General features: G+C 37.6%; 1 protein-coding gene across 1 annotated transcript; it reads right to left on the reverse strand.

Annotated features, from left to right (window-relative positions):
• Positions 1-291: 291 nt before the first annotated feature.
• Positions 292-27,200, reverse strand: ARFGEF2 (ADP-ribosylation factor guanine nucleotide-exchange factor 2 (brefeldin A-inhibited); the record flags this gene model as incomplete). Its single annotated transcript, XM_008938746.1, has 38 exons — positions 292-474; positions 1,960-2,077; positions 3,148-3,286; positions 3,678-3,846; positions 4,195-4,325; positions 4,584-4,698; positions 4,964-5,018; positions 5,111-5,249; positions 5,829-5,964; positions 6,396-6,525; positions 6,615-6,745; positions 7,559-7,719; positions 8,759-8,931; positions 9,067-9,218; positions 9,830-9,999; positions 10,084-10,124; positions 11,478-11,577; positions 12,502-12,649; positions 13,787-13,945; positions 14,332-14,460; positions 14,638-14,789; positions 15,912-16,083; positions 16,171-16,255; positions 17,172-17,377; positions 17,994-18,105; positions 18,873-19,074; positions 19,551-19,659; positions 20,707-20,846; positions 21,070-21,169; positions 21,422-21,656; positions 22,200-22,330; positions 22,743-22,891; positions 23,191-23,262; positions 23,939-24,158; positions 24,585-24,764; positions 25,422-25,568; positions 26,276-26,399; positions 27,178-27,200. Coding segments are annotated over 38 exons (5,238 nt in total), but the record flags the coding sequence as incomplete, so codon positions are not given.
• Positions 27,201-27,431: the final 231 nt, after the last annotated feature.

Below are 27,431 nucleotides of genomic sequence, written 5' to 3' on the forward strand. Positions count from 1 at the left end.
AACAATCGATAAAAGACTAGAAGAGACAGGACTTGATCATAAGGATGACTAGCATTGAAACAAAGAGACTTCACCATCTACTGTATTAACTCTGTAAGCAATAACTTAAATAAAACTGCTGATACTTTTGTAGGATGGACAGAACAGGATTTATTTTCCTCCTCCCCAAACGCCATTGTGGTAAGAGTAACTTGCTGCCGTGTCAATGCACCAGGGTCCCATTTTTCCCCATCCACTTTAATCCATCTCTGGAACACAGCTTTGTGTGGAAGCCGAAGTACCCAGCCCTGCTCAGGGCTGCCAGGAAGCCAAGCTCATCCCCGCTGTCCGCCCCTGCTGCTCCGTCAGGCAGATGTGGAACACCACGCCTATACGCAGGAAGAACTTCCGCAGCACAGCTCGAAGCTCAGGAATCAGGTCAAACTGCATGATTTCACACAAGTATGGATAATATGTTGAAGCATGTGCCCTAAACTATCAAAGAAGATATGAAAAAAAGAGCGTTATTCTCTATCACTACAGGTAAGTACAGAGTTTTTCCACGTTCATGGCTACACCAACTTGTTAAAACAGAAGGTCTCACCCAGTCAAAGGGCCACCTAGCCCAGTGACTGTTTTCCACAGCAGCCTCAGCAGATAACCCCAGGAAACTACACACAGAGCATGCAGTAGGCATGACTTCCCTAAAACAGAGTCAGACTATTTGGAGGCTCAGGTATTTCTGACGCTAGGGGCAGTATCAGGGACTACTTGTAGAAACAGCCCCTTTGGCGTGGATGTGTCCAGTTGCTTTCTCCAGCATCTTCAAAGTATCATCCATGATACATAACAAAGCTTTCCACAGGTGAACCAGTGTGTGAAGAAGTATTTCCATTATGTTTGCAAGGTTCCCCCCCCACAGTGACTTGCCATCTCCAACACTCTCATTCACCATCTCTTACAGTATAAGCATTATCAGTCCTTTCCCTCTTTTCATAATGATTTTATGCACCTCTTATTTTTATTTGTTTTCTGGATAAAAGATAGATGAGTAGAAGTCTAACCTACATACAGTTCCATGGATGGAAGCAAGACTATATCCTTTATTCCTGTCTCTCTACCCTTTTCCAGCTCCATTACACCCCTTCTGACATGGGGGTTCACAACTGCAAACAGGATTCAAGGTGAAAATCTGTCCTGAATTTACATAAAAAAATGCTTTGTCCTCTATTCTATTCCTAATAATGCTCAGTATTATTTACAGGGAAAGTTAATGCAATATTTTTACCACAGAACTTTTGTAATAAAAAGATACTGGGATTATGTACTAAAGAATGGCCAAGTTGCCATTTTATCTACAGAGAGTTATGACTATTCTTATAACACACCATAACCACAGGCACATCACTGAATTGCTGCTACGTGGAGAAGCCAAGCCACCATTACTACCAATTCCTTAACGCATTGGTAAATAGCAGTAAAACATTCCAAACTACACAATGGAACACTTTGAGGAAAAAAAATACTTCAAAAAAAGATGAAGTTCAACAGTATTGAAAAGCTTAAAAAAAGAGCTAAGCAACTTCCAGAAGTTTCTCTGCATGTCCTAAGGCAGTGAATACTTGCATTCACCTTTCCCTCAAAAGGGCAGAGATCCTGAAAATTATTTTTTGCCATGTGCAGCTGTAATGCAGCACAACTCCACCCTTTATTGCACACTCATTGTGCTTTACATGAAAGTTCTGCAGTAATTCAACCATCATTTCTAGGCAGCTGTGAAATTCAGGGACGCAGTCCCACTTTTACAATGTAGAATGCTTGCAAAAAAATGGAGATGTATTTGAAGAAGAGGATATGCTATGCAAGTAAGAAGTAGCCACCTTGCAATATAGATGATAATAAAACACTGAATTCAACAGAAGCACAAATTAAAAAAAGAATACCTGAAATAAACAGACATGTCTTCCAGCCTGTTCTTACCTTTTCATCACTGATTTTCAATGTTTTTGTCAAGAGCAACAGCAGGAGATTGGTCCAAGCTTCTCTGTGGCTTTCTGAGTTCACAGTAATAAAATACGCCAGGGCTTCACTGCACACGCTAAAGAGACGACACGGTTCCGACGAGTCACAAAGGAAACCCAGGCAAAGCATGCACTGATTTGCCCTTTCACAGTGTATTTTGGTTCCAAGCAAGATGCATTTCCATAGGGAAATTCTCAGTTGTGTGCAACAAGTTTAATTACACAAATTTGCCAGCATGCGTTTTTTCTGTGACAGCAGTTGTTACAGACAACTGGACTGAAATAGTTTTCACATTATCAACAAAAAACCATGGAGTCAGAGCTGGAAGAGTCCAGTTTTCCTCAAACATTCTGTAATTACAAGTGTTGTCACCTTCAGCCTACAGACACTTCCTGATCCTTACACTGGGACAGCTTAAGCAAGAGCAACATGAAAGTTCTCCCTCCAAATCTAGATGGGTTTAGTAAAGATCTGCAGAGCTCAGCATCATGGACTAAAGAGGGATTACTATTGTATTAATAAATTCTGGTGCTTGTTGTAGACTGTGAACACAAGGTACAAACTGTGCCCCTTACTATGGCTTTTTTGGCATGCTATTTTAATTAAAAAAGTGAATGTAACATCCTCTTTTACACCCTAGAAAGGTTAGTATGTCCACAGATGCTGGTAAATCAGAACAATACTGAAATCCACTGCATTAGTGCCTAAAACAAGGTTAAAAGTTCTTCATGTTTGATTAGTACTCTGAACTTTTATATACCAACAAGTCACTTTTCAAATAAAGAGGACCTGAATACCTTTTTATATTAATTTAACATATTTTCTACATTTACCCATGTTTCAGATATACAGCAGCTTATACTGCACTCTGTTTACATTCTTGTACCCTATTATACCTCTGAATATCACTATGCACTCAGATGTGAAAAGTATTCATACACCACCAGTTTTGTAAAGGAAAGCTTTTATCAGGCAAGAAAGTGCTTCATTTACTCCACGTAGATTGCTTCCTTATTGCTAAACTAACTTTAGCAGAGTGTAAAGTATATGAGGATAGATAGATACATCACCTGGTCAGCAACATAAACCAAAACATTTCTATCCATGGATGCACCATCCTGTCTGAAGAAGAGCTGATGCTCTTACCTCAGCAGTCGTTGCTGTATAGCATCCCAGGAGTCTCGGCGGCTTTCATCCACGTACATTCGGAAGAGTATTCTCAAGCAACAAGCCAAGCTGCTGGTCTCTTGTTTTAAGAGATTGGGTTTTGATTTACCTTTGAATCCTAGAAATTAGTTACACATAGAGAGAGAGGCAACATTCACATTTATAGGTACTAGCCAATAGATAAAGTTTATCAACACCACCTCCACTAGTGAACAGTAATGATTTCTTGTCCAAGCAGTATTTCATCCTCCTTCATTTCGACTGAGATCTAATCTACCTATAAAGATATTTAACTACAGTAGCACCAATTGTGTAGCTCTGCTTCAATCAGAAAAGCAGATAACGTAGCAAACAGAGTTATTCAAATCATCAGAAAGAAGACAAGTCTTAACAGCACGTAACCCTGTCAGATGGACAGTAGAGATCATTGCAGTGGTATGCTTTTATGTCTTGGTAGCTAAAGCTGTTAGTGGAGCTTAGTATTTTCAACCTAAAAATAAACGCCTCACCTGCCCTCCATAACACAGTGCGCTGCTCATAATTTGAATTAAAGGCTTTTGAAAAGGAATGGGACTCTTGCAGACAATCTAGTAACTTAAAGAGATGATGTGAAGACATGTATTTATACATTCCTTGGTCTTCTGTGTCAATGTGTATATCTGCATCCAATGCATCTCGCTACAGGGGGTGGGGGGAGAGAGAGAGGGGGAGGAGAGTGTCAGTAACATTCTTTGTATATAAGCTTAAAATATATAGGCTTTGATACTTCAAAGACCATATACCATTAACTCCAGGATTCCATTTTCAGGTACAGATTGCCAGGAAACACTGGAGGCAGTCCAAAAAAAAACAAAACCAAAAACACACCACCCTTCCATCTTAGGAGTAATGATACACATATTCATGGTAGTGCTGTGAATCAGAAAGGATGAGGCTATATAATCTATTTTGTAAATAAGCCTCAGAGCACTCAATAGTCTTTGTACTTTACTGCCACAACAAAGTTATAAATAAGTCTAATGGTACCTGAGCTGCAGCCATGTGCTCAGCATCTTCTTTCTTGCTTGTTGCTGGGTAGAACACAATATTATCAATGGTCTGTATCAACTCCAGCTGTACCACACACTTTATAAGGAGGCCAGCAAATAGTTTCTGGTCTAATAAAACAGAGTAACACAAGTTTCAGAAGTAGTTTATGACAGTTCACTCCAACAGGCTAGCAGCTAGCTAGTACTTTGATATTTAGTGATGCTGTGAATTATCTTATAATGAAAAAATTTCTCTGCAAGGCATAAACAGATGTTGTAAAGACGTACCCCAAGCCTCAGTGCCCAAAAAACTCTCTCTATAGAACTACAGAAGTGGAGCAAGAGTGGCTATAAAAGTTCATTTAATATACTGCATGTTTTTCTTACTTGTATAAGGACCACCTTTCCAGCTCTCATCTGTTGGATTTGAAAACTGACTTTGTCCTCTTTCTGAAGCATTTTTATCCATGCTGCTTAAGGACTGGTGATCTAGGTCTAAATCCTAGAATAGAATGCAGAACAATGCTGGCAATTGAAAACACTAAGTACACACCAGCTATCAGTTTTCAGATGACTTCATTAATCTTACATTCATACACCTCCTGCATCCATCCATTCTTGACAGCTTATTTTACAAAGACACCACTTACAAGCAGATGCCAATTCCAGTATTTATTGTCAAGCGTAATCACTACAATAAAATATTTTGAAAGCTAACCTCACACAACACCCTTTAAGTTAGTTTGTTGCATTGAATTAACTCTTACCAAATGTTTTTCAGATGAATCTTCCTCCAGTCCTGCAGGCCTCCATGTCAGCAAGCTTCACAAAGTTAAAAAAAAGAAAAGAGGTAAATACTATTGTTCTGGAATCAGATCAGCTATTAATATGAGAATTAAATTTAATGAACTTACACATGAGGAATAGTAGTTTTGAAGATTTCTAGCATACAATTGCATGTTTGACCCCAGACTTCAGGGCTGAACTTCTGTCCATTCAGTATTACCAGGTTTTCTAGGCAGTTTGTACCTGATCGAGCCAACTGTTCATTATCTGTGAAAGAAATGTTCCATATATATCAATTTCTACAATATCAATGAAAAATTAAGCATTGTCTATTAATTTACGTAATTAAATCTCTTAATTCTCTAAAATTAAGAATTCTCTATTCTCTAATGCACCCTGAAAAATTTTTACCACTACTGTGAAATGCATTTATAGCTCAAACTCTACTTATAAAGTATACTACAATGATATCAAGCTTAGGAACCTACTGAATAAAACCATAGTGTTTAAAAATAAACTTAATGAGATTGAAATCCCAACAGGGAATACAAAGGAGAGGAGAGAAGCAGAAAGGAAGCATACAGTGAGAAAAAGGAAGGAAAAACACCAATTAGAAACTTAAAATTTCTGCAAGGTAGTCTGTGACAACAGCACATAAACACATTAACAGAAGAGCTGCCAAACAGATTAAACAGAATGATGCTCAAATATTGAGGATACTGCATCCATATATTACATAATATTGTGCTTAGAGTAATTTTTTTCTTCCAAAATTCAGTTAACTTTCCCCTCCTTTAGTAATGAGAAAAAAATACATTAATCAAAAGATAGAAGTAAATAAGCTACCTTGTTTTACACACCAGTGTAACTGTGCAAGTATGTCAGGAAGAAGGATCTCATTTAAAGCTTCATAAAATTGTGTAAATACATCACAGATGGCATAAAGTGCATGGTTGCATGTAGTGGTCATCCATTCAGATTTCTATGAGGAAAAAAAGATTTGTTTTAATGTTGGTTCTTCTACAATGACAACACTTGGCTTATGTACAGCTATTGAACAAAAGACTTTGATTCTAAGGAGTAGAACTTATAAAACCAAAAAGCCTCATTTCTGCAGGTGTCTTCTCAGCATTTAATTGGCCATCTCAGAAAACTACAGATTTCACAACAAAGTGTAAATACTCTCCTTGAAAATATTCCAAGAGAACAGATAGATAGGTCATTGGCTACCATGGCAAGTTGCATACATACCACAGGATGTAGCTGAATGTAACAGTTCTTAGGGTTGTAGAAGTACAGGATAGAAAAACACGGACAAGACAAGATAAACTGCTGCCTTCATTGTTTGAGTTCTTAAAAAAAAAACCACCAGCCTCTAATATTTACTTGTTTTTTGGTTGTTTTTGGTTTTACCTCTGTTTGCTGTTCAGGGAGTTTCATATTATCAAAAATCCGAAACACAATTCTGAACAGATCTTGCCACCAGTGCTTTTCAAAGGTATGGCCATAACTCTTCATTATTTCAAACATCACTGTTAAGCCTCTATAAATAAACCCAAATAAAGCAAAAGATGTTAAAGAGTACCTGTCATTTCTTCACTCCCTGAATAAGAAAAAGAAACACTTTATTACCTTGTTCGAACATCTAATTTGCAACGATTGATGATACAAGAAAGTTCAAATAAAATGGGAAACCATCCTCTGACCCATACTCTGTCCCCAGGAGCAACATTTATGTCATCACTTGTGTATTCTCTTAATACCTTGGAGACAGGCGAGAAAAAAGATATTTTTCAAAAAAAAAAAATCTCAAAATCTTTAAATTTGGTAGATTCAGATAGTACTAGTTGCACAGACACTTGAAAAGTTAGCCTAGTTTCTACTGTAATACTGAAATCCTGTAAAATGGAATTATAAATCTGAGACGCAACTATTTGTGAAAATACTGGAGAAAAAAATATACAGAAAGTAGAAACTTAAGACTGGTTTACTGAAGTTGTGCTAAAGGATTTACAAATTGCAGAGGTTTGGGCTTTAGGAAGCAACTTTAATAGTGAAAGGCAACAATTATATTAATACAGGTAGTCAGTTTGGCATAAACCAGATCCAGGACAGTGAATATATCAAGCACATCTTGCAATGGTAACATGTAACTGCAGCCTAACTCCAGGCTCTTTTCAGCAAAGTAATTATTATATTAAGTACTCATACAGTAGACTGATGTAGAAAAATATGCATGTTTGTAACCAAATTAACTAGGCATACTTAAGAGTGACAAAATAAGAATTATTGTTTTCCAGGTCACCCTAACGCTATTTAAAAAAAAAGAAATGGACTCTTTCATTCAGTTACTTCCAGCGTGGACTGATAAGATTTAAAGCTTTTTAATGAAACTAGTTTACAGCTTACACAATACCAAAACAACTCCTAATTCTGAATAGGCTTTTAATTCAAGTACTTGTTACTGGGAGACTGAAGTTTGAGTCTGAAAGTTCTTTTTTAGTTTGAAAACTAGTCTCAGTGTAACAGTAGAAGACAGCATAAGAACACACAAGGGTAAAAATTAAAGGAAATACCTGTGGTCTTTCTGAAACGTATTTTGCACAATAGCGAATCAGTCTAATGGCTTCCATGCTGGTGTCTGGAAATGCAACATTGCAGGCAAACTCAGAAAGACATTTCACTGCATCTTGAAATGAGTCAATTGCTGCTGGAAAGTGCTGCTGAAAAATATTTGCTGTGAAGAACAAACAAAATTTACTGATATTAAAATCCACAGATAAACTGGCATTAATCTACATGTGTCAGCCACGGTACACACTGCTGAATGGACAAGCATGAAAGGACTAGATTGTGTAGGTTAAATATGAATCTCTGTCTTCCCTTGTACTCTTCCCCATCATACCCCATCAGCCAAATTCATAATCATCCCATTTTCTCAGGTTAATAACCAATTTTATAATATAACAGATTAAAACATTTTGAGAAATAACAGGAGCAAAGCTTGATGTTAGGTTCCTTGCTGTGAATGAAATTACCTACATTTAAATTATCTAAGCCTGTAATTATTCACATTCTGTAGCAAGACAGGAAAATGCAGTTACACAGCAGACTTAAGGGACAGAAAAAATAGAAAACAAATCCAATAAATACAAGCTTTTGAACAAACTACAACTCCAAAGATCTACATAATTCAACTTAGCAAAAAAAATTTTGTCACTACTTGCATTTGTTAATGCTGTCCATGGCTCTTTTTCCCCATGCTACTTGATGGGAAGAGGGTAGTTTCAGGATGTTCAAGAAAGCTACAATCAATACTAAAGGTCCATCTCAGGAATATTTGAGTTGGTTGTCTTCCTTTGAAAGTTGCAACAGTACGTTGTTCAAAAGTGCTTTTAGAGCAGGTAGGCTGCATGAACTAAACTCTACAAGCAGTCATATACCAGCATCATAAGCTTTATGTTCCCCACCACACACTACTGAAACAGCACTGAAGTTCCTGCAATGCATTCCTTAATCCAAAACAAGTTATTGTGACAGATGGGGCAACATACCAACGAACAATCTACTCCAAACTTCCACAGGCAACTATATATAATTTTTCCTGTCCATAGCAATGAGGAAACTTAACAGGTAAGACCTAGCTGCACAGTTTATACAGTCTGGCTGCAAAATCTGTGTTATTTACCTGGAAATACAAAAGTCTCTTATGGGCCTTTTAAACCAGCATCACAGCACCTTAGCTAATTTGGGTACTCACGTCAAACATTACTTACTAACTATGTGTGCTGTTGTTTGAAAGGCCAGCTCCACAATATTCCCATCATGGTCTGATGCTGCTTGATGAAAGACTGCAAAGATATTCTTCCAGCCTGAACGGATGTTACCAGCTTGAGAGTTGACCATCTGAGCAATACAGCGTATTACCATGTCCCGGATAGTTGGGGATCTTAAAAAAACAAGAGTAGGCACAATTTTACACTGGCACAAACTGCCACTTCCACGTACACGACAATCTAACCCACACCAAGTAACATCTTTAAGTAGGACTAAAGCAAGCTAGCACAGAAATTGTGCATCACACCTGTTCTTCTTCATAATATGCTCAAAAGGCCTCAGGAAGTCTTTCTGGAAGCGGAAGTTGGCTAACTCTCCCTTCTCAAGAAATTTCATTGACAGCTGCCTTAACGAGTCAACTGCAAAGATGGCAACATCTTCATTAGGGTTACATCCAACCTAGAAGAAAAGCATATTTTCAAACATCACCTGATGTATTATTTGAATTATTAATTTGTTACTCGTATAAGTGTCATATCAGTCCACTAAAAATCACTAATGCGTGTTCTAGTTTTCAGATATGTAAAAGATAGTTATTTTCTCAGAGGGTCTTCTCAGTCATTTGATCCAACTCAACAGACCTGTGGATTTAGCATCCAATGAGTGTAGAATTATAATAGTCAGCTAGATTCTGAAAAAAAAAAAATCAACCTAGAACTTTGGTTAAAAAAACCCTCCCAAACATGGTCCAGTTTCCTAAGGAAAACAACTTTCTTGTTCCAAGATTATCTGCATATATTTTAGAAGAAAACCGAGTCGGTAAGATAACAGCATTAAAAAAAAAAATAAAACTACAAAACCACATAAAGACAGGATTAAATACAATTCCCATAAACATTTCCATTCCTATGTATACACTTTAGCTTTTTAAACAGGTGCTTTCTTGTGGTGCCTTTAATGTTGTGGGTTGTTTTGTTTTTTAATGTCACACCACTAAGAACACTTGGGAAAAGCTGATTAAAGAAGTTCTGCTCTTCATGTCTGCTCTGTAACTTGATTTAAAAAAATACCTTATTGAAGTGATCTCCAATCACATGCCAAATTCGTGACCACTGCAGCCTGATGCGATTCATGTTGTAATAGGATATCTCCACTATCTTCTGCAAGCTGAACATGCGTGGATGGTGTGGGGAAGCCAGCTCATCCATGGAAACAGCACACAGCCACCGGACAAAATCAACTGCACAGAAAGACACACTACTGTAAGTTCAGGATGCTGCAGTGCAAGAGTTCCTGCAACCCCCCAGAAGGTCAGCAGACATACCTATTGCATTTCCATCCAGCCTAGTTGATCCTGTAAATATCCTGTGGAACAAATAAACAAGTTTCAGTTTTAGCTGTGCATCCACAAGAGTCAATCACATCTTAGTGCTGCAGGCAAACGTCAGCACACCTCCTGGAGGTACTTTACAACCTCCCATGCCATGGACTCTGCAATTATTTTATTCTTACTCCTTGGCAGCCATTTCCTAGTCTAAGCATTCTCTTCCCTGCAGCAAGTCCCAGTTTACTATGCTGCTTCCTCACTGCAGGAAACTGGCACAGGCTCTCACTGTCATCCAGGGCACATAGTGCTGGAACACTCATTTGGATGATAGTATGTTACGTTTCGTAGATGAGAATAAAAAGACACTAAGAAAGCTTTGCTGCAAGATTTCACCAAATGCCAGCCACCTGCTTGATCTTTATGTGGCTCAAGAATACTTTAAGTTGTGGCCATCAGAACAGAAAGACTATGGATGTATCATTGTCCCTACTTCCCCTTCAGTTTTTCAGTCTTGTGAGGACTTCAGACCACTGACTGCAATTCATACAGAACACCAATAAGTGGACAATGTTCCCAGAACTTTTAAACTTCGATAAGGTAATGAACATTTTTGTTACAATAAATATTACAAGTCTGAATGTGTGATTCTACAGATCTGCCCGATAATTTCAATTCATGTACTCTAGGTGATCCTGCTCTGGCAGGGGGGTTGGACTAGATGATCTTTCGAGGTCCCTTCCAACCCCTATGATTCTATGATTCAATAATTACAAAAAAGTCCCCTTCCAACACATGGTTTATGATAGAAGCATCTCTTTAGACAACAATTTATGACAGATGAGAGAAATGATGATTTGGACAAGAATGCAGCAACTGATGAATAAAGAGCTGAAGAACAGCAACTAAAGAAATGCTGAAGTTCACAAGACCAACTAAAATTGCATGACTTAATAGCATTTCTTTATTTCAGATACCTGTCCTGTTCATACTAAAGAAAAAAGAAGAAAAAAACAAAAACCAAATACACAGAATACACACACAAATTAGCGACAATTATGAGACAGATTTGTAAAAAAAAAATTAAATACTGTAATGCCAACCTAATCCTGGGTCTTCACTGGCTTACTTCAAAGAAAAGGCACAAACATACACACAGTGCCCCTTCTCACAATACACTAGGTTAGTTATACTACTATTTAATAACAGTCTCTTTTGTGAACATGCCTAAAGAGGTGTACTTACTGGGTCCAGAGAAAGCATTTAAGTACCAGCATCTTTCTCAGAAGAGAAATCAGCTTCAAGAACAAAAGCCCCGGTCAGAGCAGTTAAAGTGAGGCTGGTCAGTAACTTCAAATCATATTTTACCCAGGAAGCAATGATACTCTCAGTACCTGTCTACTGCTACCACTACACTCTGTGAACTGGTCTCTCCCACAGACTCTTGAATGCTTGCTATGTGTCTTTTATCAGCTCCACTTCCAACGAGGTTACCTGCAATAAAAGCCAGTAAAACGGTATCTAGCATCACAAAATCATAATTTATTAACCCCAAATTCATATAAATAGACAAAGAAAAGTGACTACTGCTTCCCATTAGCTTGTAATTTAACATGGAACAGATGGTGCCTTTGCCAGATTATCAGAAAATTAAACATCTAGTAAGTAGCATTTTTTTCCCCTTAAGGCATTGTGCTTTGACCACCAGGATTATTAAGATGATGTAATGCTGTTATTAAGATTGGAAATGAGAAAATACTATTTTACAATATTAACTCTAAGTCAGATACAAGTAGTAAACGCTTGGCACAGTTCTATTCAGCAGCATCACTGTGTAGAGCATCAGCTCCAGAGTATTTTCAAATTAAAAAGGTTTCCTTGATGGTTTTCCAAAGATTAAGGCAGTGTGCCTTGTTCCTCTAATTTACAGTTTAAAATCTGTTTCTTGCACATACTGTAAGAAAAATAGGAACTGGAACAGCAAACCCAACATGGAGAGCTAAAATGCCTCTGGAAAACAATTACTGACCATTGAAGCACCTGTTAGTTCCTAAAGACAAAAGGCTTACGTTTTTACTATTAAAAACAGAGCCTGAAAAGAAAGAATTGATAATAATGGTAACAAAACCATGACTTGGTAAGTACACTATAACAGTTTTGACAGCAACACATTCCAACTAACAAATCTGAAGGAGTTTTGTTATATATCTTAACCCAAGTGCTAAATTAGAAGAGATATGGTAATCATGAATGCACCTGGAAATATACAGTTCCATTTTTTTTAAGTGTCATTAATCCCATACAACTTCTCCTGGAAGCAAGTAAATAGATTTTAATATCTTATAACATTGAGCTTTCTTAACCATCACACTTCACTTACATGTGCATCTTTGTAAACATCAAGATTATTAATCTTACCTAATCCCAGGCCCATAAACTCTTCCCCTCCAGATGCATAGCCTTTAATGCTTCCTTCCCTTTCACGCCCAGAGCCAGATAAATACCGAGTTTTCACTCCAGTTCCTATAAGTTGTGCTAGTTCCAACTGACTAATACATTTCAGAATCTAAAACCAAAAATATTTAAACATCATCATGTTTTTACTCCCAACATACGTTTATATTGAATATTTTTAATCTTCCCAGGTTTTCTCACCTTTAAAACAACTTTAACAATAACAGTTTTGATGTAGCTGAAACATCGCTAATACAACTGGAAATGAAGTTGAATGATTCATTCAAGACCACCACCTGCCACAAATCATTCCAATACAAGTAAAAAACCCAACTAGTACCCAAAAATCTAACTTGGATCTAACTACTAGAGGAAATGTTTTATTACTCCTCACAAAACTACAAACAGTTTGCAGTTTATCTTCTACGAGAGTCCACTGTCCCAGCAAGATGAAGAGACTGACTTACTGCAGCTACCACTTTGAGTAACAACATTCCAACAGACAGTGAAAACAGCAAAACTGTGCCTTGCCATCAGCACAAAACTGACTCTCTCTTTTCTCTTTGCCACTGCAACATCCCTTGGACTGGCACAAGCATTTGTGAGGGTATGCTGTAAGCCAGGTCCAAGTAATCTGTCAGCTAGAGTAGCTTTTGGCTCATATCACACTAGCCAGAGACCATAATGCAGCAGGAAAAAAAAAGGAATGCCCCTTTCAGCAGCAGCACAGATTTAGATCTGACCAAAGAGCCCTGGAAAATATGCTTTAAGAAAATATATGAGATCCTGACAGGTCATCCTTACCTACCCCCACCTAGTTATTTCAGCCCTAATTTTTCATGTGTTCATGGTGTAAAAGTTGCTATATGTTGCACAAATCCGAATCTGTGAGCTAGAATATTTTTGTTTATGTGAACACCACCACAGTAGTTTCTGTGCAGAATTCTGTGAAGTAAAATAAGATTCTAGTATGGTTTTAATTCCATATCAAAACACCTACAAAAATTACAATACTGGTCACACAGTGTCTATAAGGTCTGTCAAAAAAAGCAGAGCATTATTTTATATATAAATACACATATATATATAAGCCCACTAACAAAATAATGCACTTGCATCCATATTTTAAACAGGGTTCTGACACATGCTGGGAGCTAAATGCAGTTACCGAAGACCAAAAATAGAACAAAATCCTGCGAGTTTTCAAAGGACAATGCAGTTGCACTATTTCAACTAATCAAGTTCTTACCTCATGCCAGGAGTTCCCAAGATAGTTGCCATCTGTGTGAGCGACTGTAATAAGTGTCTTAATAGTGTCTATGTTCTTCTGTTTCATTTCTGTAATACTGGAACTGGCAGTCAACAAGGAAAAACGAGCAAGGGCCTGTACATAAGCATCTCGTTCAAGCTACAAAACAAAGGAACAAGCACTGTAATCAAGTCCCTGAAGATCTAAAGAAAGCTACTCGTCCAGCATGCCTACACCATTTTCCTTCTATGTATAGTTGGCAGATATATTAGAGCACTTTCCAGTTGAAGGAGACAAGGAGGCAAGCTAGCAAATGCTTCTAATCAGGACACTCAGCAATAAAAAGAGAAGCAGAGTTGGAAGAAAAGCTTGGAGGTATCAGTATCTTAAAACAAACTAAAATGACGCTGTAATATAGTATTGTATCACTTCAGGAAATTAGATGAGACGCTTCATTTTCTAAGTATAGGTTGTTAGTAATTCTTCATCTCCCTCCCAGAGCCTACAGTGCCCTTACCAAGGCCCATGTTAAGTCTTATACACACCTGCATTCCAAAGATACAGGCTATTCTAATTGCACACCGTATTCCTTCCAAACACAGGGATGCAACTTCTGTGTCATCGCAGTTCTGCAAGCCAACACTGTAAGCTGCCAGCAATGGTGTCCATACAAGCTGAAGAAAGGAAGAAACTCAGTTCAGAAATCTTACAATTTTAGCCCAAAACACCAGGTCACCGAGACCAGATATATGCAGAGTCCAGCTGTTACACTACTGAATTCTTCAGATTAATTTTCCACTTTTTCCATGGCTTAAAACCTAGCAATGAAGACAGGAGGACTTCGCACTCACTTTGAACATAGGTCTGACATGATCCAGATGAGTGGCACTGGTAAAAGGAGCCTTTGCATGGCTTACAGCTTCCATGAGGGCCTTAGCTGTTTTAGCCATTTGTTCCATCTCCAGGTTGTACAACAATCTTCGCTGCTTTTCATTAGCTACACCTAAGGGGAACACCACACAGCTGCACTGGTTTCTTTTTTTATAAAAGCATATTCCACATCTTTGCATTGAGTATCATGCAAACTAAGCATCAAATAAAGCATTACAAATTAAATTTAAAGATAAAAATCTTCCAAAATGTTAGAACTTTGGAAGGTGTCCTAGGTTGCAAGCAAAAAATTTCAGCACTAAAACCAACACTCCAACTTAAGACTTTATTCCATACCAAATAAACTAATTCAGCACTTATTATATGCCACATTATGAGGTAATTATTGGAAGTCAGAGAGGCATGCTCTGTTAAAATGGAGCCTGTAAAAATAGATGGAAAATCCTTCATCTTCTTAGCCCTCACCAACTTGATAAAAAAACCAACTTATTTATCCTCAGACTAAAGTTTTCAACTACAATTTTCAAGCAAATCAAATTTCATTCCTATTTTGATCTGGGAAGATTGCAAATGGAATAGAAAACACTGAAAAAAAACAGTATGCTGAAGATTCAGAATTCACCAATTTGAATTAAATTGGTATCAGTTATTCTTAAAAAAGCAGAGTACAGCTGAGAGATACCTGGTTTCTAGAAAACACTACACCTGGAAGCCCTCATTTGGTCTAGAGGATAGATGACTATAAATCGCTACAAACTCATGTCTTTCAAACATTATCAAAAGGACTATGGCATATACCAGCCTCTGAACTTTGACATGCTACTGATAAGGAGACCAAAAAACCCAACCCAACACCCACTGTTGTCTAGCACACAAAACCAAGAAGCTAACTTGCAAAATAAGTGCCACCTTCAGTTACTCTATCATTTTTCCCCTCACACTTCCATATAAAAAAACAAACAAAAAACCACTAAAACCAAACATCTAGTTTCTAGTTCCTCTATGCAATGGTGCCAGATGCACTGACACAGCTGTTTCCACCACAGAATTAGCAGCATTAAGGAATAACTGAGCCAGTTCCATTCCAAATATCTATACTAGCCCTTCTAAATGTAATTTATGTATTGCACAAAGATGTTTTCAAAAATGGTTCTGAACTCCACTATGCCACCCTGAAAGTTACAGCAATGGTTCAAGAGCACTGAGGTCCTTCCAGCTCCCAGTTCCTTCTTACTTGGTTTACTACACTTGGTTGTAATTGCGTATTCTTTTGTCTCTTTCATTGCAATTTTCTTTCCTTCTATTTCTTCATAGATTGTGGATAAATACTCTACTGGCAGGTCTTTACTGTCATTGATTCCTCGATTCATTTTAATGTATTGCTCCTTTGTCATTTTATTTTTTACCTGTAAAAAAGAATGGAAGTTGGATGTCAGATTCTGAATGCAAGTTCCAGGGAAATTTGAACTGCTATAAGGTTTTTAAATTTCTACCTGTGGACTGTGCAAATCTGTAGTCAGCATTATAATAGAGTATGCCAAAACATAGGCAGTGTCAGCACTAGCAAATAGTGTTTGCCTAAGGGAAGAAAAAAAAAAAACAACAGATTTTTAGAGCCCTAATTCCTCAATCCATTAGCTCTATTTCTACACCCATGAAAAATACCTAGTAAGTGCTATGCATTCAACCAAAGAACTGAGAGAGCCTAAAATTAGTCTTTAGAAATGTACAAAGCCCCAAGTGTTTCAACATGCAAATAAAAAGGAAAAAAAAAAACTAAAAGCATCATCTTCAGAATGGTGAAAACTAGCAATGACATGAATTTTCAAATACGTTACCAAAATATTATATGTTACTATTCTTTGGGTAATCCTACAAAAGCTGAAGAACAGTTTATTTTTCACTCCCAGGGTTTCATAAGGAATTACACAACAGCAGTCTAGTGATGCCCAACTGGAGAAAGAAATGGGAACCAATTAAGCCTGAGGACCTAGCTAAACTTAGTGGTAGCTTATTGCATTAGAAAAAAAATGGCAACACTGCCTACTTGATGTCAGCTAACATGTATACATTTTGTTCAGTGTTTAATGAGAGAGCAGAAATATGTGACATCTTCTGTATTTGTGCCACATACTTTTAATTTTAACAATTGCTACTTTTTGTTACTGTTGTTTACACTTGACTGATCTACATTTGTTTGATACAGTAGCTAATACAGAAATAATTTCACACACTTAGGGCTTCCCTCTTCCACTAATTCCTTCTAGCAAGTATTTGGGATTTAATGGAACTGCAACATCAGTACACTTTCTAGCCAAAGTTTCAGCTCCGCATAGCTGCTGAAGAGCAGTCGGCACAGACTGCAGAAACAAGCTCTGCTCCTCACACAAGCCCACAGAAGCTCCAGACCTGCTACGAGTGCACCTTGCCCCTAAGGGCCACAAACAATAGAGCCATTGTCAGCCACTCCTCCGGTACAAAGGTTTTCAATTACCGTTGGTTGCATTCAATATATCTAGCAGCAAACTTCTCCATTAGCCTATCGATCTTCTGGGCTTCACCCGGCAGACGAAAACCTTCCAGAAATATACGCAGAGCAGAGACAAAGTCTTTTCCACAGAAATCAAGCTGGTCTACATAGGCATACATCACTTCCTTGTTACACTTGTTGCTTTCCCCAAGAAATTCCCCTACTTGAGTCTAAAAACACAAGAGACAGTTATTACTGTGTAATCCAACTGCCAGCTTTGCATTAAACTTTAAAACACGAGTTGCACGGCTCTCGGTTTTGTTAGACAGGTACACTTCACTGCATGGGAAGAGCAGCCGTTAGAGAGGTGACCAGAAATCAGCATCATTAGAACACACCTTTCCTCTGCACAGTCTTGCTTCCCTCACTGAGCCCCAAGGTGAGATCTGCATTACTGTAGAGCCAAGGAAAACAGAACTGTGCCCAGTTTCACATGCAGCAGAGAACGTTTTGTCACTGCAGTACATGGTGTTCCACTGCTGGCAATGCAGATAAAACCCACGCTCCCATTTACAGGGAATCCCTTTAACACCTTTTAATAAAGTAGCTGCGTTTATTTACAATAAAGTCTGGGCCAGCGAGTAAGTAAAATGAGCACTGGGCTTCAGCTCTACTGAAGTACCTTCAGTAGAACCCTTACACTTTCAGTTACTTTTTTATATTATATTTCAGTTATTTCTTATTAATGAAACAGGAACTAACGAAAGAGTGCATACAGACATCAGAAGACAGGGGTGAAGATGACAGGGGCAAGAGTATGAGTTCTCATGTTGCACATAGTCTTACAGAACAGAGGCGTTCCTCTTGGTGCAAAAACTGCGCGATGTCCTCTGCCGTGGCGCCAAGCATCCCCTGCTCCTGGAGATACTGTATTCCTCTCTTTGGTTTTTTATTAAACCTATTCGGACAAAAACACAGAGAAATTGAGACATACAACTGCAAAATATCACAGCCTATAAAATTTGTCATTTTACAGAGCCCTTTAAAACTAAGGACTCTGCACTGTAGCTTTCTCTTTTTTTTTTTTTAGTTAAAGTCAAAGGAATGTGCAACAAATGTAGCCTGTGGTAAGATACAGCTACCATCTTGTAAAGTACATTCAGATGGTGATAAGCTTAAGAGTTTTTGCTGGAAAACTCACTTAAAAACTCACCCTTTTGAAATACTAAAAATTAGAGAATTTCCTCGAAGTGCTAAAAACATTGCTGTCCAAGAACTTTTTAAAGCACTTACAGACAAAGATCTTCAAATTAATGTAAAAGAAGCAAAGCATAGCTGAAGAACAATTTAATTCTTCCAACTGTTTTAAACAAAAGACAACAAATGGTGTAAGAGCTGTAAGACAACATTAAGTCTGCCTGCTCAAACCAATTTCTCTCTAGGTATACACACACACACTTTCCTCTCTCCTTCGGCTGAACCAGCACAAAGGAAAGGTGTGAAACCATCCTCCACTTCACACAACTTTACTGAACCCTTCTGACTACAATAGCCTCCAGCACTAACTTTTGGCAACAGCCCAAAAGAGACTTCAGCATTAAGATCACTTTGGAAGTGCCCCTGCAGGTTTTACTGTTTAAGACACAATATGGTTGTGTACACAGTGTGGCCTTTTCTTTGTTTTTGTTTTTTACTGGTGAACTTTTCCTGACATACTGGACTTACAGTTCTATCCCATGCTCAATTATTTCCTTTTGTTGCTTGATGACTTCAAATTGCTCAGGATCATCTGGAACAGCAGTCTGGGTACCAACACTTCCAACTCCTGATGACACAGTGGAGTCCAAGGAACTGACACTGCTCCGTCTTCCTCCACTCTCAAGGCATTTACCTTCCACCATTTCCTGTTCAGATGGTTTATATGAACCTATTTAAAAACAGGGCAAGGCTTAAATTATCCTGTTCAGTCAAAAGCATTTTGTTAGATAACTTTTTAGTAGAAATTTAAGTCAATATTCTTATTTTATCATAGACATGTTGGCAGTCCACACTACATGAAGATGCTATATTGATGCAATTCTACAACAATCCAACAAAAGGCAGAAGAGCTGCAGCAACTATGGAGAAATTCTTGCATGTCACATGTCTTGCTGTATAAAAGCTGGCGTTCATAATGTGAACAACAGCCTGGCTAGAACTCTTCAACAGAACCTGGTTATTTGTACCGCACTCGGAGAGTCAGTTACTGCAACAGCATTAACAACTCTTTGTTAAATACTTAAGTTGTATAAATAAATTGTTATGTGAAAACCTAGCATCCACACTTTTAAATAGGTTTTAAACACTGAATAAACACAGGGACAAACTTACTACATTAGTCTCTCAATAAGGAAATAATCTTACCTAAGCTAGCTTGATGATTTGGGTTCACATATAGGTCTTTGCTCCATTCTACCATACATTTTAAAATAGATACCAAACATTCAAGTCCTTTTTTCCTCAGACTTAGTTCCTAAAAAAGAACAACAAAAAACCACCACACAAAACTGAACCCATATATGTATATCCAAAGGTTTTTAGAAAGGCTTTACATCACACCATTCAAAAATCTTAGCAAGTTTGTCAGTTAGAGGGAAACCTATATACAAGGTTTCTGTCCCTTGATAACTTAAGGCTGGAAACATCTGGGCCAAAAACAACCATAACCAGACTGACACCAGAACTTATTCCAACTGCTTTAAACAGATGGCTGAGAACTGTTGACAACTGGGGAGTACAACTAACGGGCAATATACAGCGAATCCTAAACGCAGCCCCTGCATTTGAATGATCATGAGCACACAGTAAGCCTCTATAGTGTCAGGTCTCTCCACAAGCAAGACAGTGTCTCACCACCTTAGCTGTACAGTAAACAGTTCTATTAAAAATCTGAAGCCAAGTTCTCCTGGTTTTTACTTCCATTTTCTGGTCAAAGGACCACAGCAGGGGTGAGGGGAATTAAAAAAAATAAATAAAATCAACCATTGATACAAATATGTGAGGTGCACACAGTTTCAAGGCAAACAGTGACAAAAAGTTCACTTCAGCCCTGAAAGCCATTAGGCTAGGCTAGAAAACCAGTGCTACAGGACAAGGCCCATGTCAGAAATCTCTGCTCTTGCTGAAAGCAGTCTATACTCCATTCTCTAAGAACTGGGAAAACATAATTTAAAAAATAAAATACTTGTGGTGGAGATATGCCACAAAAGGTTTGTGCAAAGCAAACAAAACTAAGCTACTGCTGGTTTATAAGCCCCAGAAGGAATGTCATTTGATTAAGGCAGAGGAAGGCTCAATTCATTGTCTCTCCCATGGCAGCCCAACAAAAGGGCCCAGAACAAGCCTAGTCACAACATAAATATACAGCAAAATCATCAGCATCTAACTACAAATTAGCTAACAGAAAGTAAGTAACATCAGTCCGTTACAGACAACACAAACCACTGGAAGCATCAATACGATGCACACAACACCATTTATGAAAGATACAGAACCTTATCTTCAAAGCTGTTTTACTTACCTGCAAAGGTGTCATTCCCAACTCATGCCCACTTCGTCCCTGTGCGATTTTGGACAAATCATTTACGAGGCGTTCAAATATATTAGCAGCGTTTAAATCACAGTCATAGTTAACATAAATATCCACTACACACTGGGCATCTTGAAAATAAAAAGAAAATGCAAGCATTAAGATTCAGTGTAACAGCTTTTTTAAAAGGTCCCACAGTTGGAGCAGGCAGCGGGGATGTATCCAGACATTTAACCCAAGCACTGTGGGATCCAATTCAGTTTTTCCACACTTAAACATTACATGTGGCATCTGTCATCAAAATAATTATCTGCTGCCAGAGGAAGTGACTGCTTTTCACAGCAATGGAAGTACCTGCACAAATTCGAGTTAAAGTCTGAATCACCATCCATTTGTGTTCAAAGGAGCTTGAAGAAGTCTCTAGAATATTCAGGAAGATCTCTTTGAAGAACACCTGCAAAATATATGAGGTAATGGACTTGATGATCTGAAACTTATTAGAACCATGTCAAACATACAAATGCATTTTTAGTCAGTAATTTCTCTTGAAAAGTATCATCTCACACATATTAGAATTTGAATACAACAGTAGTTTTGTTTGCTTACTAAACTAATACAAGATATTAGCTTCTAAGTTCCAGCTGTCATCATTGCAGTATTTTTATTTGAGAACTAGAGCATCACAGAAATGATAAACGTTTCTCACCTCGATTTGCATTTTCAAATGGGTCTTAAAATTTGAAAGCAGCGTAAGAAAGATGGCAAGAGAGAGCTCAAATACATCAGGAACAGAAGACACTCCGTTTTTAGATAATGCTACACAAAGATATTGCTTGATTGCATTGATGAACATTTCATGTGTCCTGAAAACTGGACCAGCATTCTGCAGAACCGAGAGAAGAAGCTGCAGAGACACTATCTTAGAACGCAATTCATGGGATCTAGAAAAAATTCAAAATATATTTTAATTTTATTTCTGTATATATACTTGTATTCAAGATGACCACTATGGTATTTCTTCCATGTCAAGAAGAAATGACTGCTCTTTTAATTCATTTCAAGGTGGGGAGGCAGGAGGTGTGGAAGTCAGCCTGCAAATAGCTTTGGACATATCTACCATCTTTATTTGAAGATTTGCCAAGAGCATTAACATCCTAGACTAGGACAACAGATGCAACTCAGTACTACTAAGAAGCATTCCCCTACTCCCCCATCAAAAACTTCACAAATACTATAGTCAAGGCAACTTCAGTTGACAAGATTAGTAAGCCCATTGCACAAAAAAAAAAAACCCAAAGAAAATAAGAAACCTCTCAAATATTTTTTTAATAATTTGAAGCAAGTTTCAATCTTAGATTCACCAGGCTAACTGAAACAAGTGCCCAACAGATTAGTTTTGAACACTTATTTTACTGTACAGCAGCTACTTAACCTTCTCCAAAAGCTACTTGAAAAGGACAGTGTAATAAATACAGTCTCATTACTTGGGATCTGGTGGTCCATCACCAAGTGGTTTCATTGAGAGCTTGCACAACGACCTGAACACAAGGAAGGCATCCTTTTGTAGAACATGGGAAAATTTGGCAGCAGCTTGACTTCCAGATACATCTGTTTCCTTGAGGGCAAGGAACACATCATCAGATCCCCAGCCAGACAAAGGAACAAAGCAATCAGGAGGATTCTACAGCTCTCATGAGAATTAGCTACAGATTAAAATAAATACAGTACATCTGGCAAAGTGTAAAACTAAACCTAAACAGGACTACAAGTGATCTGGATTTTTTCACACATGTTGACTGACTCTTCCCCTCCACCCCCACCCTGAATTAAAATACAAGTAGCATAATAAATTTTATAACAGCTGTTTTCAGCATCTACTGAAGTTGTAGTTGCTGCTTCCTTTTTGAAGCCGAGCAGCACACACACTAGAGGTTCTGTCCCTTCCCTTGATCCCACTGTATTAGTTGGCATGATAAAAACATTTCTCCTTTCCCAAATATACCTTATCATCTAGTGAAGTTACTTACAAGATTATCAGTAGAGGAAACAGATTGCCCGTCCTCTGGAATCCCATTTGTTTGTATATTTTCATTACCAGAGTCAGGGAGAGCAATATCTGTAGTCTCTGCTGCAGGTTGAGTCTTAACTGTTTCTGTTACTTGCTTTTCTTCAGCCACTAAATGGGAAAAAGTAAAACTGGTTAAAATCACACATGAAGCTTTTTATCCCATGACTTTATAAAGCTTTACAACAAAGTGGGACAGAAGCAGTACTGGTAAACCAGAAAGCTTCTCAGCAACCAGCAAAAGAAGAATATTGTAAGACAATTTAAAAAAACACCTGTTCTTACTGCCTTAAGTAGGTGTTCTTGCCAAGATACTTACTAACAAAAAATAACTTCTACTATTTTATAGTCACATGAATAAAAGTTGACCAATACACACGCATCTATTTTACTTCAGAAGATTTTGCTACCTTTTACAGCTGACTTGACCACATCTTCCAAGATGCCTTTAACCATTTCCTTTCCTCCATCAGTTGTTTCCTCTAATGAAACACAAAGATATAATTTTGAATTTACTACTCTTGTTTAGGAATACGAAAGGGAGAAACATGACAGAGGCAGAAGGGTTAAAAACGGTAAGATTTTCTTTAGTAGCTCTCCTCTAAAGCCATTTCCAAGAAGTCATACAAAAATACTCATTGAGGTTACTTCCATTGTTTAGAAAAAAGCACAGCATTTTTAACTCAGTGATTCTGACATTTGTATTTAATAACTGTTTTGAACTTTTAGTTTTGGAATATCCTACATTCCTAATTTGGATGCAGTATATGCTTACAATAAGTTCTTCATAATACAGATTATTTGCACCACAGGACTTCAATTACCCCAAAGGGATTCTGTCAATTCCCACAAACTGTTTTTTCTCTTCCTTTCTTTCTCCTTTATCAACCTAAATCAAGTCAAATTCTATTCTAATTCTCTCTATATAAAAGCTATATATAGTTGTACTAGAAATTTAGGGAAAACACAAGCCTTCCTTCAATGGTAATGTTGCAGGCATGCTAAGGATGGCCTGTATACTCTGAATAACTACTGAGGAAATACAAGCATGATTTGAGCAAATAACCCCAGTCATTTCTCCCCCAAATACCCTAAAAGAGCATTTTCAAATAGAAACATCATAGTTGAAAGCAACAGATGCAATCTATTCTTGTTCACCTGATTCTGAAAGAGTCTGGTCCTGCTCCAACTTCACATCTCCATTTTCTGCCCTCTCAGGCTCCCCGTTTGTTAACTCCACACTTACAGGAGCAGTAGATTTTCCTTCCTGACAGCTGTGCTTTAACTGACCAACCTTTGGAGACTTGGACTCCACTTGAATGGCAGGAGACTGGGATTTTTGCTGATTTGTTTTTTCTACTTCTCTGGATTCTTGTACCTTGAAAAAAACAATACCAAGAAGTTAATGTAAGACACAAAACATAAGGGAAAACAGTGGTCTATGATAAATAATGTTTTGTTGTGAATTCACATGTTAACAAGTATGACACAGTGAAAGTACAATCAAATGAAAGATCAGTCAAATTAAAAAGATGCTCTTCAGTCTTATTTTAAAAGCATGCCATCATTTGTTTACATAAAGGCTACTGGCAGAAACTATAGTGTGAAACCTTGTTATCATCAATAAGCTTCATATTTTGATTTTAATGAGTATACTTCATTGCAGGATTTTACAGGCTTTTTTAAAATTAAAAAACAATAGCTATCCAACTACAATGACAGACTTTAAAAATAGTAATAAAAAATTTTATGTTAATTTATCAAGCCTAAACATTTGAGAGAAGCAAAAGTAATAGTTACATACAGCTTGATTTTCCATCCGTGTAAAAATGACATTTAACATCTGCGTAAGGGTAGCTTTGGCAGTTGTCTGATTAATAAGATTTTTACTGGCCAGATAGATGTTGTAACAGGTTCTAACAGTCTGAAGAACTGTTCCTTCATGAATTTCTATATACGGAGATGTTACTGCAGTGAGGAGAGCCTGAAAAAGTCCATGACACAGTAAAAATGAAATCTAAGCATGTAGACAGCAATACACTTTGTGCAACTCTTCCATAATAATCAGTGAATTTGTTATGAAACACATTAATCTGTTTGTTGGACATTATGAGGAACATCTAGGTCTCTTAAACATTTCAAATCAAAGAAAGTTTAACAGAAGTTCTACACATCTCATTCGCGTACATATCACAACTAGTCTTCCACTAAGGGAGATATTCCACCTCCAAATGACAAACTTATTATATTCTACAGCATAATTTCTGTGAAAGGGCCAACTGGTATACCCTGCCATCAAATTAGATTACCAGAAGGGTCACCATCTTCTAACCTAACCAGCTCTGTTAGCCCAAGCAGATCTCCAAACCAGAACATGCGTCACTGGTACTACTATGCCTGGCTGAGAACATACAGTGCAGAACTCTCTGGAAAAAGACATGAAAGCAGACAGAGCATGACACAGCATCACAGTTACCGTGCCTTTGGTCAAAGGCTGACAGCCATTCACTGATGGAAGGAATGAAACATCACTAGCCTGGAAGATGAAGGTCAAGCTCTTTGCACAACTTTTTTTTTTCGGTTACAAAATCAAAGACAGAAAGCAAATTAATATTGCACCAAAGTGAACCAACTAAAATACCTTAATTATCTGCAGTTGTACTCCTTCATCTGTTTGAGGACCCTGAAAGCAGTTGCAAATGGTTTCAACTATTCTGTCAATCAGTCGTTTTCCAGGAGCTCCACTGTCTGGAGCATTGCCAGTGATATGTCCATACGCAATGAGTTTCTAGGAGAAAGAAAGCAGGTCAGACAATCATATGCTCTTAAGTACATCATAAAAAGGAGGTGTTACACCACATACCTTACTTAACCAGTTTTAACACAAAAATTTAACACCATCAATAGTCTGGCTACCAAATCCTTGGACTGTTCACACATCTAAGCAAAACAGATTTAGTAAGTATCACAAGATTTTTTCCACCCAAACCATTTCTTCTTATTGTGACCAGACAAAATTTTTAACATCGATCTTTGTACTTATTCACAACAGAAAAGTTCTAGCTTTAGTCGCATTCATTTTTTTTCTGTAAGAGTCTAAAGAGGAACAAGGTAGAAAGATCCCAGTCTGCCCTCCCATCACATCAGTACCATACAAAATATCATGGTAAATATTCCTTTTAGAGCACCACAGATCAAACATCTTTACTGAATAATGTAAGCATTCATGAGCTTCAATAAAGTCTTGCTTCACTATAAAACTAAACACACACTTCTGACTTTGACTCAAAGACTTGACATGCCACTTTCAGCTGAGTCTGGTTATAACCATTATTGTGTGGCTTATGTGGCTAGGCAGCCATGGTGGGTACCTCCACAGCTGCAGGTACCCAGGACATATTAGTTCTTTGCTCTAAGAACGCCAACAGCACACACAATTTTTCTAACTGCATGTTTCTCCCTTTCTCTCTGTCCAAGTTTAAACAGAACAGTCACCTGTAAGCAGTCCAGCGAAGTACTGACAATGCGTGGAGACTTTGACTGGCAAGCCAGTTCAAATGGAAGGAAATATTTATCTGCTTCAATGAAGTTGGCTTTTGGTGGAGCAGCAGTGCCTTCTCTAGGTCAGGTAAAAAGACTCATTGATTTTTATAAACATTTATATCACAGCAAACTACACCCTGCTTTTCTAAGTTTAAAGCTGAATGGTACATAGCAGCATGCAAATGTAAGGCAAGTTTCTCTCACTCATACTTCCTTAAAGGAAGTTCCATTTTCTTTTAAAAAATCAATATTGCATCTGATCTTTTCCATATATTCTTCAGATTAATTCCTCCCTCACTACATTCCAACACCATCCCTCTATGTGAAATACTGCAGAGCTCCTATGCAACTGAAATGGTAAATCTATCAAAGTGATACTGAATTAACCAGGGCCTACATGAAGCAAAGCAAAGAGAAACACATTAGGGGCTCATTTTAAGAAATAGCACAGTGTAGGAGAAGTGTTTTAAAATTTGTACCTAAGTAATATTTAAATTGGTATTCTTGATCTACGTAGTTAAGAGCATATACTATCAAGCAGAGGATACCTGCTGACCTTTGTGATTTCCCATCAGGCTATATTAAGCCCAGTAAAAGGAAGTGAAAGACTAGCACCTTTTAAAAGTTTTGCAATTTTTTCATAATGAAATTCAGAGGCAGTTATGGCTTGAGTACTCATACCCACAAACATTGTGTAACTGGAACACATGGGCCATAGCATGGTTTTGGCAGAAAGGTGTGTAACAGGGTATTCACAAATTCATTGCCAAAATGTATACACACTCTTACATTTCCACTATCAAATTGTTCCACTCACTGTTTCCTGGCACAGTTTACAGCCATTAATTATTTACCTTTGCTTTTCCAGCTCCGTTTTTATTTCATCTGGAAGAAAAAAAGAAATTCAAAGCCTTTAACACCCAGCATAAATTATTGTTATCATTAACACAAATAAGGAAAACATAATAAAGCAAAGCTGTTTAAAAACAGAAGTCTTCTACTTCAGTATTTGCTATTTCTTTCCTGTAACAGCTTCAGAGATTGTAGATATTCACACTACTTCTTGGAAGGCATATTTCTCAACTTCTACATCCAAAAGCTATTTTCT

This window comes from Merops nubicus, unplaced genomic scaffold, assembly GCF_000691845.1.
Source record: "Merops nubicus isolate BGI_N331 unplaced genomic scaffold, ASM69184v1 scaffold13494, whole genome shotgun sequence".
Taxonomy (NCBI): Eukaryota; Metazoa; Chordata; class Aves; order Coraciiformes; family Meropidae; genus Merops; species Merops nubicus.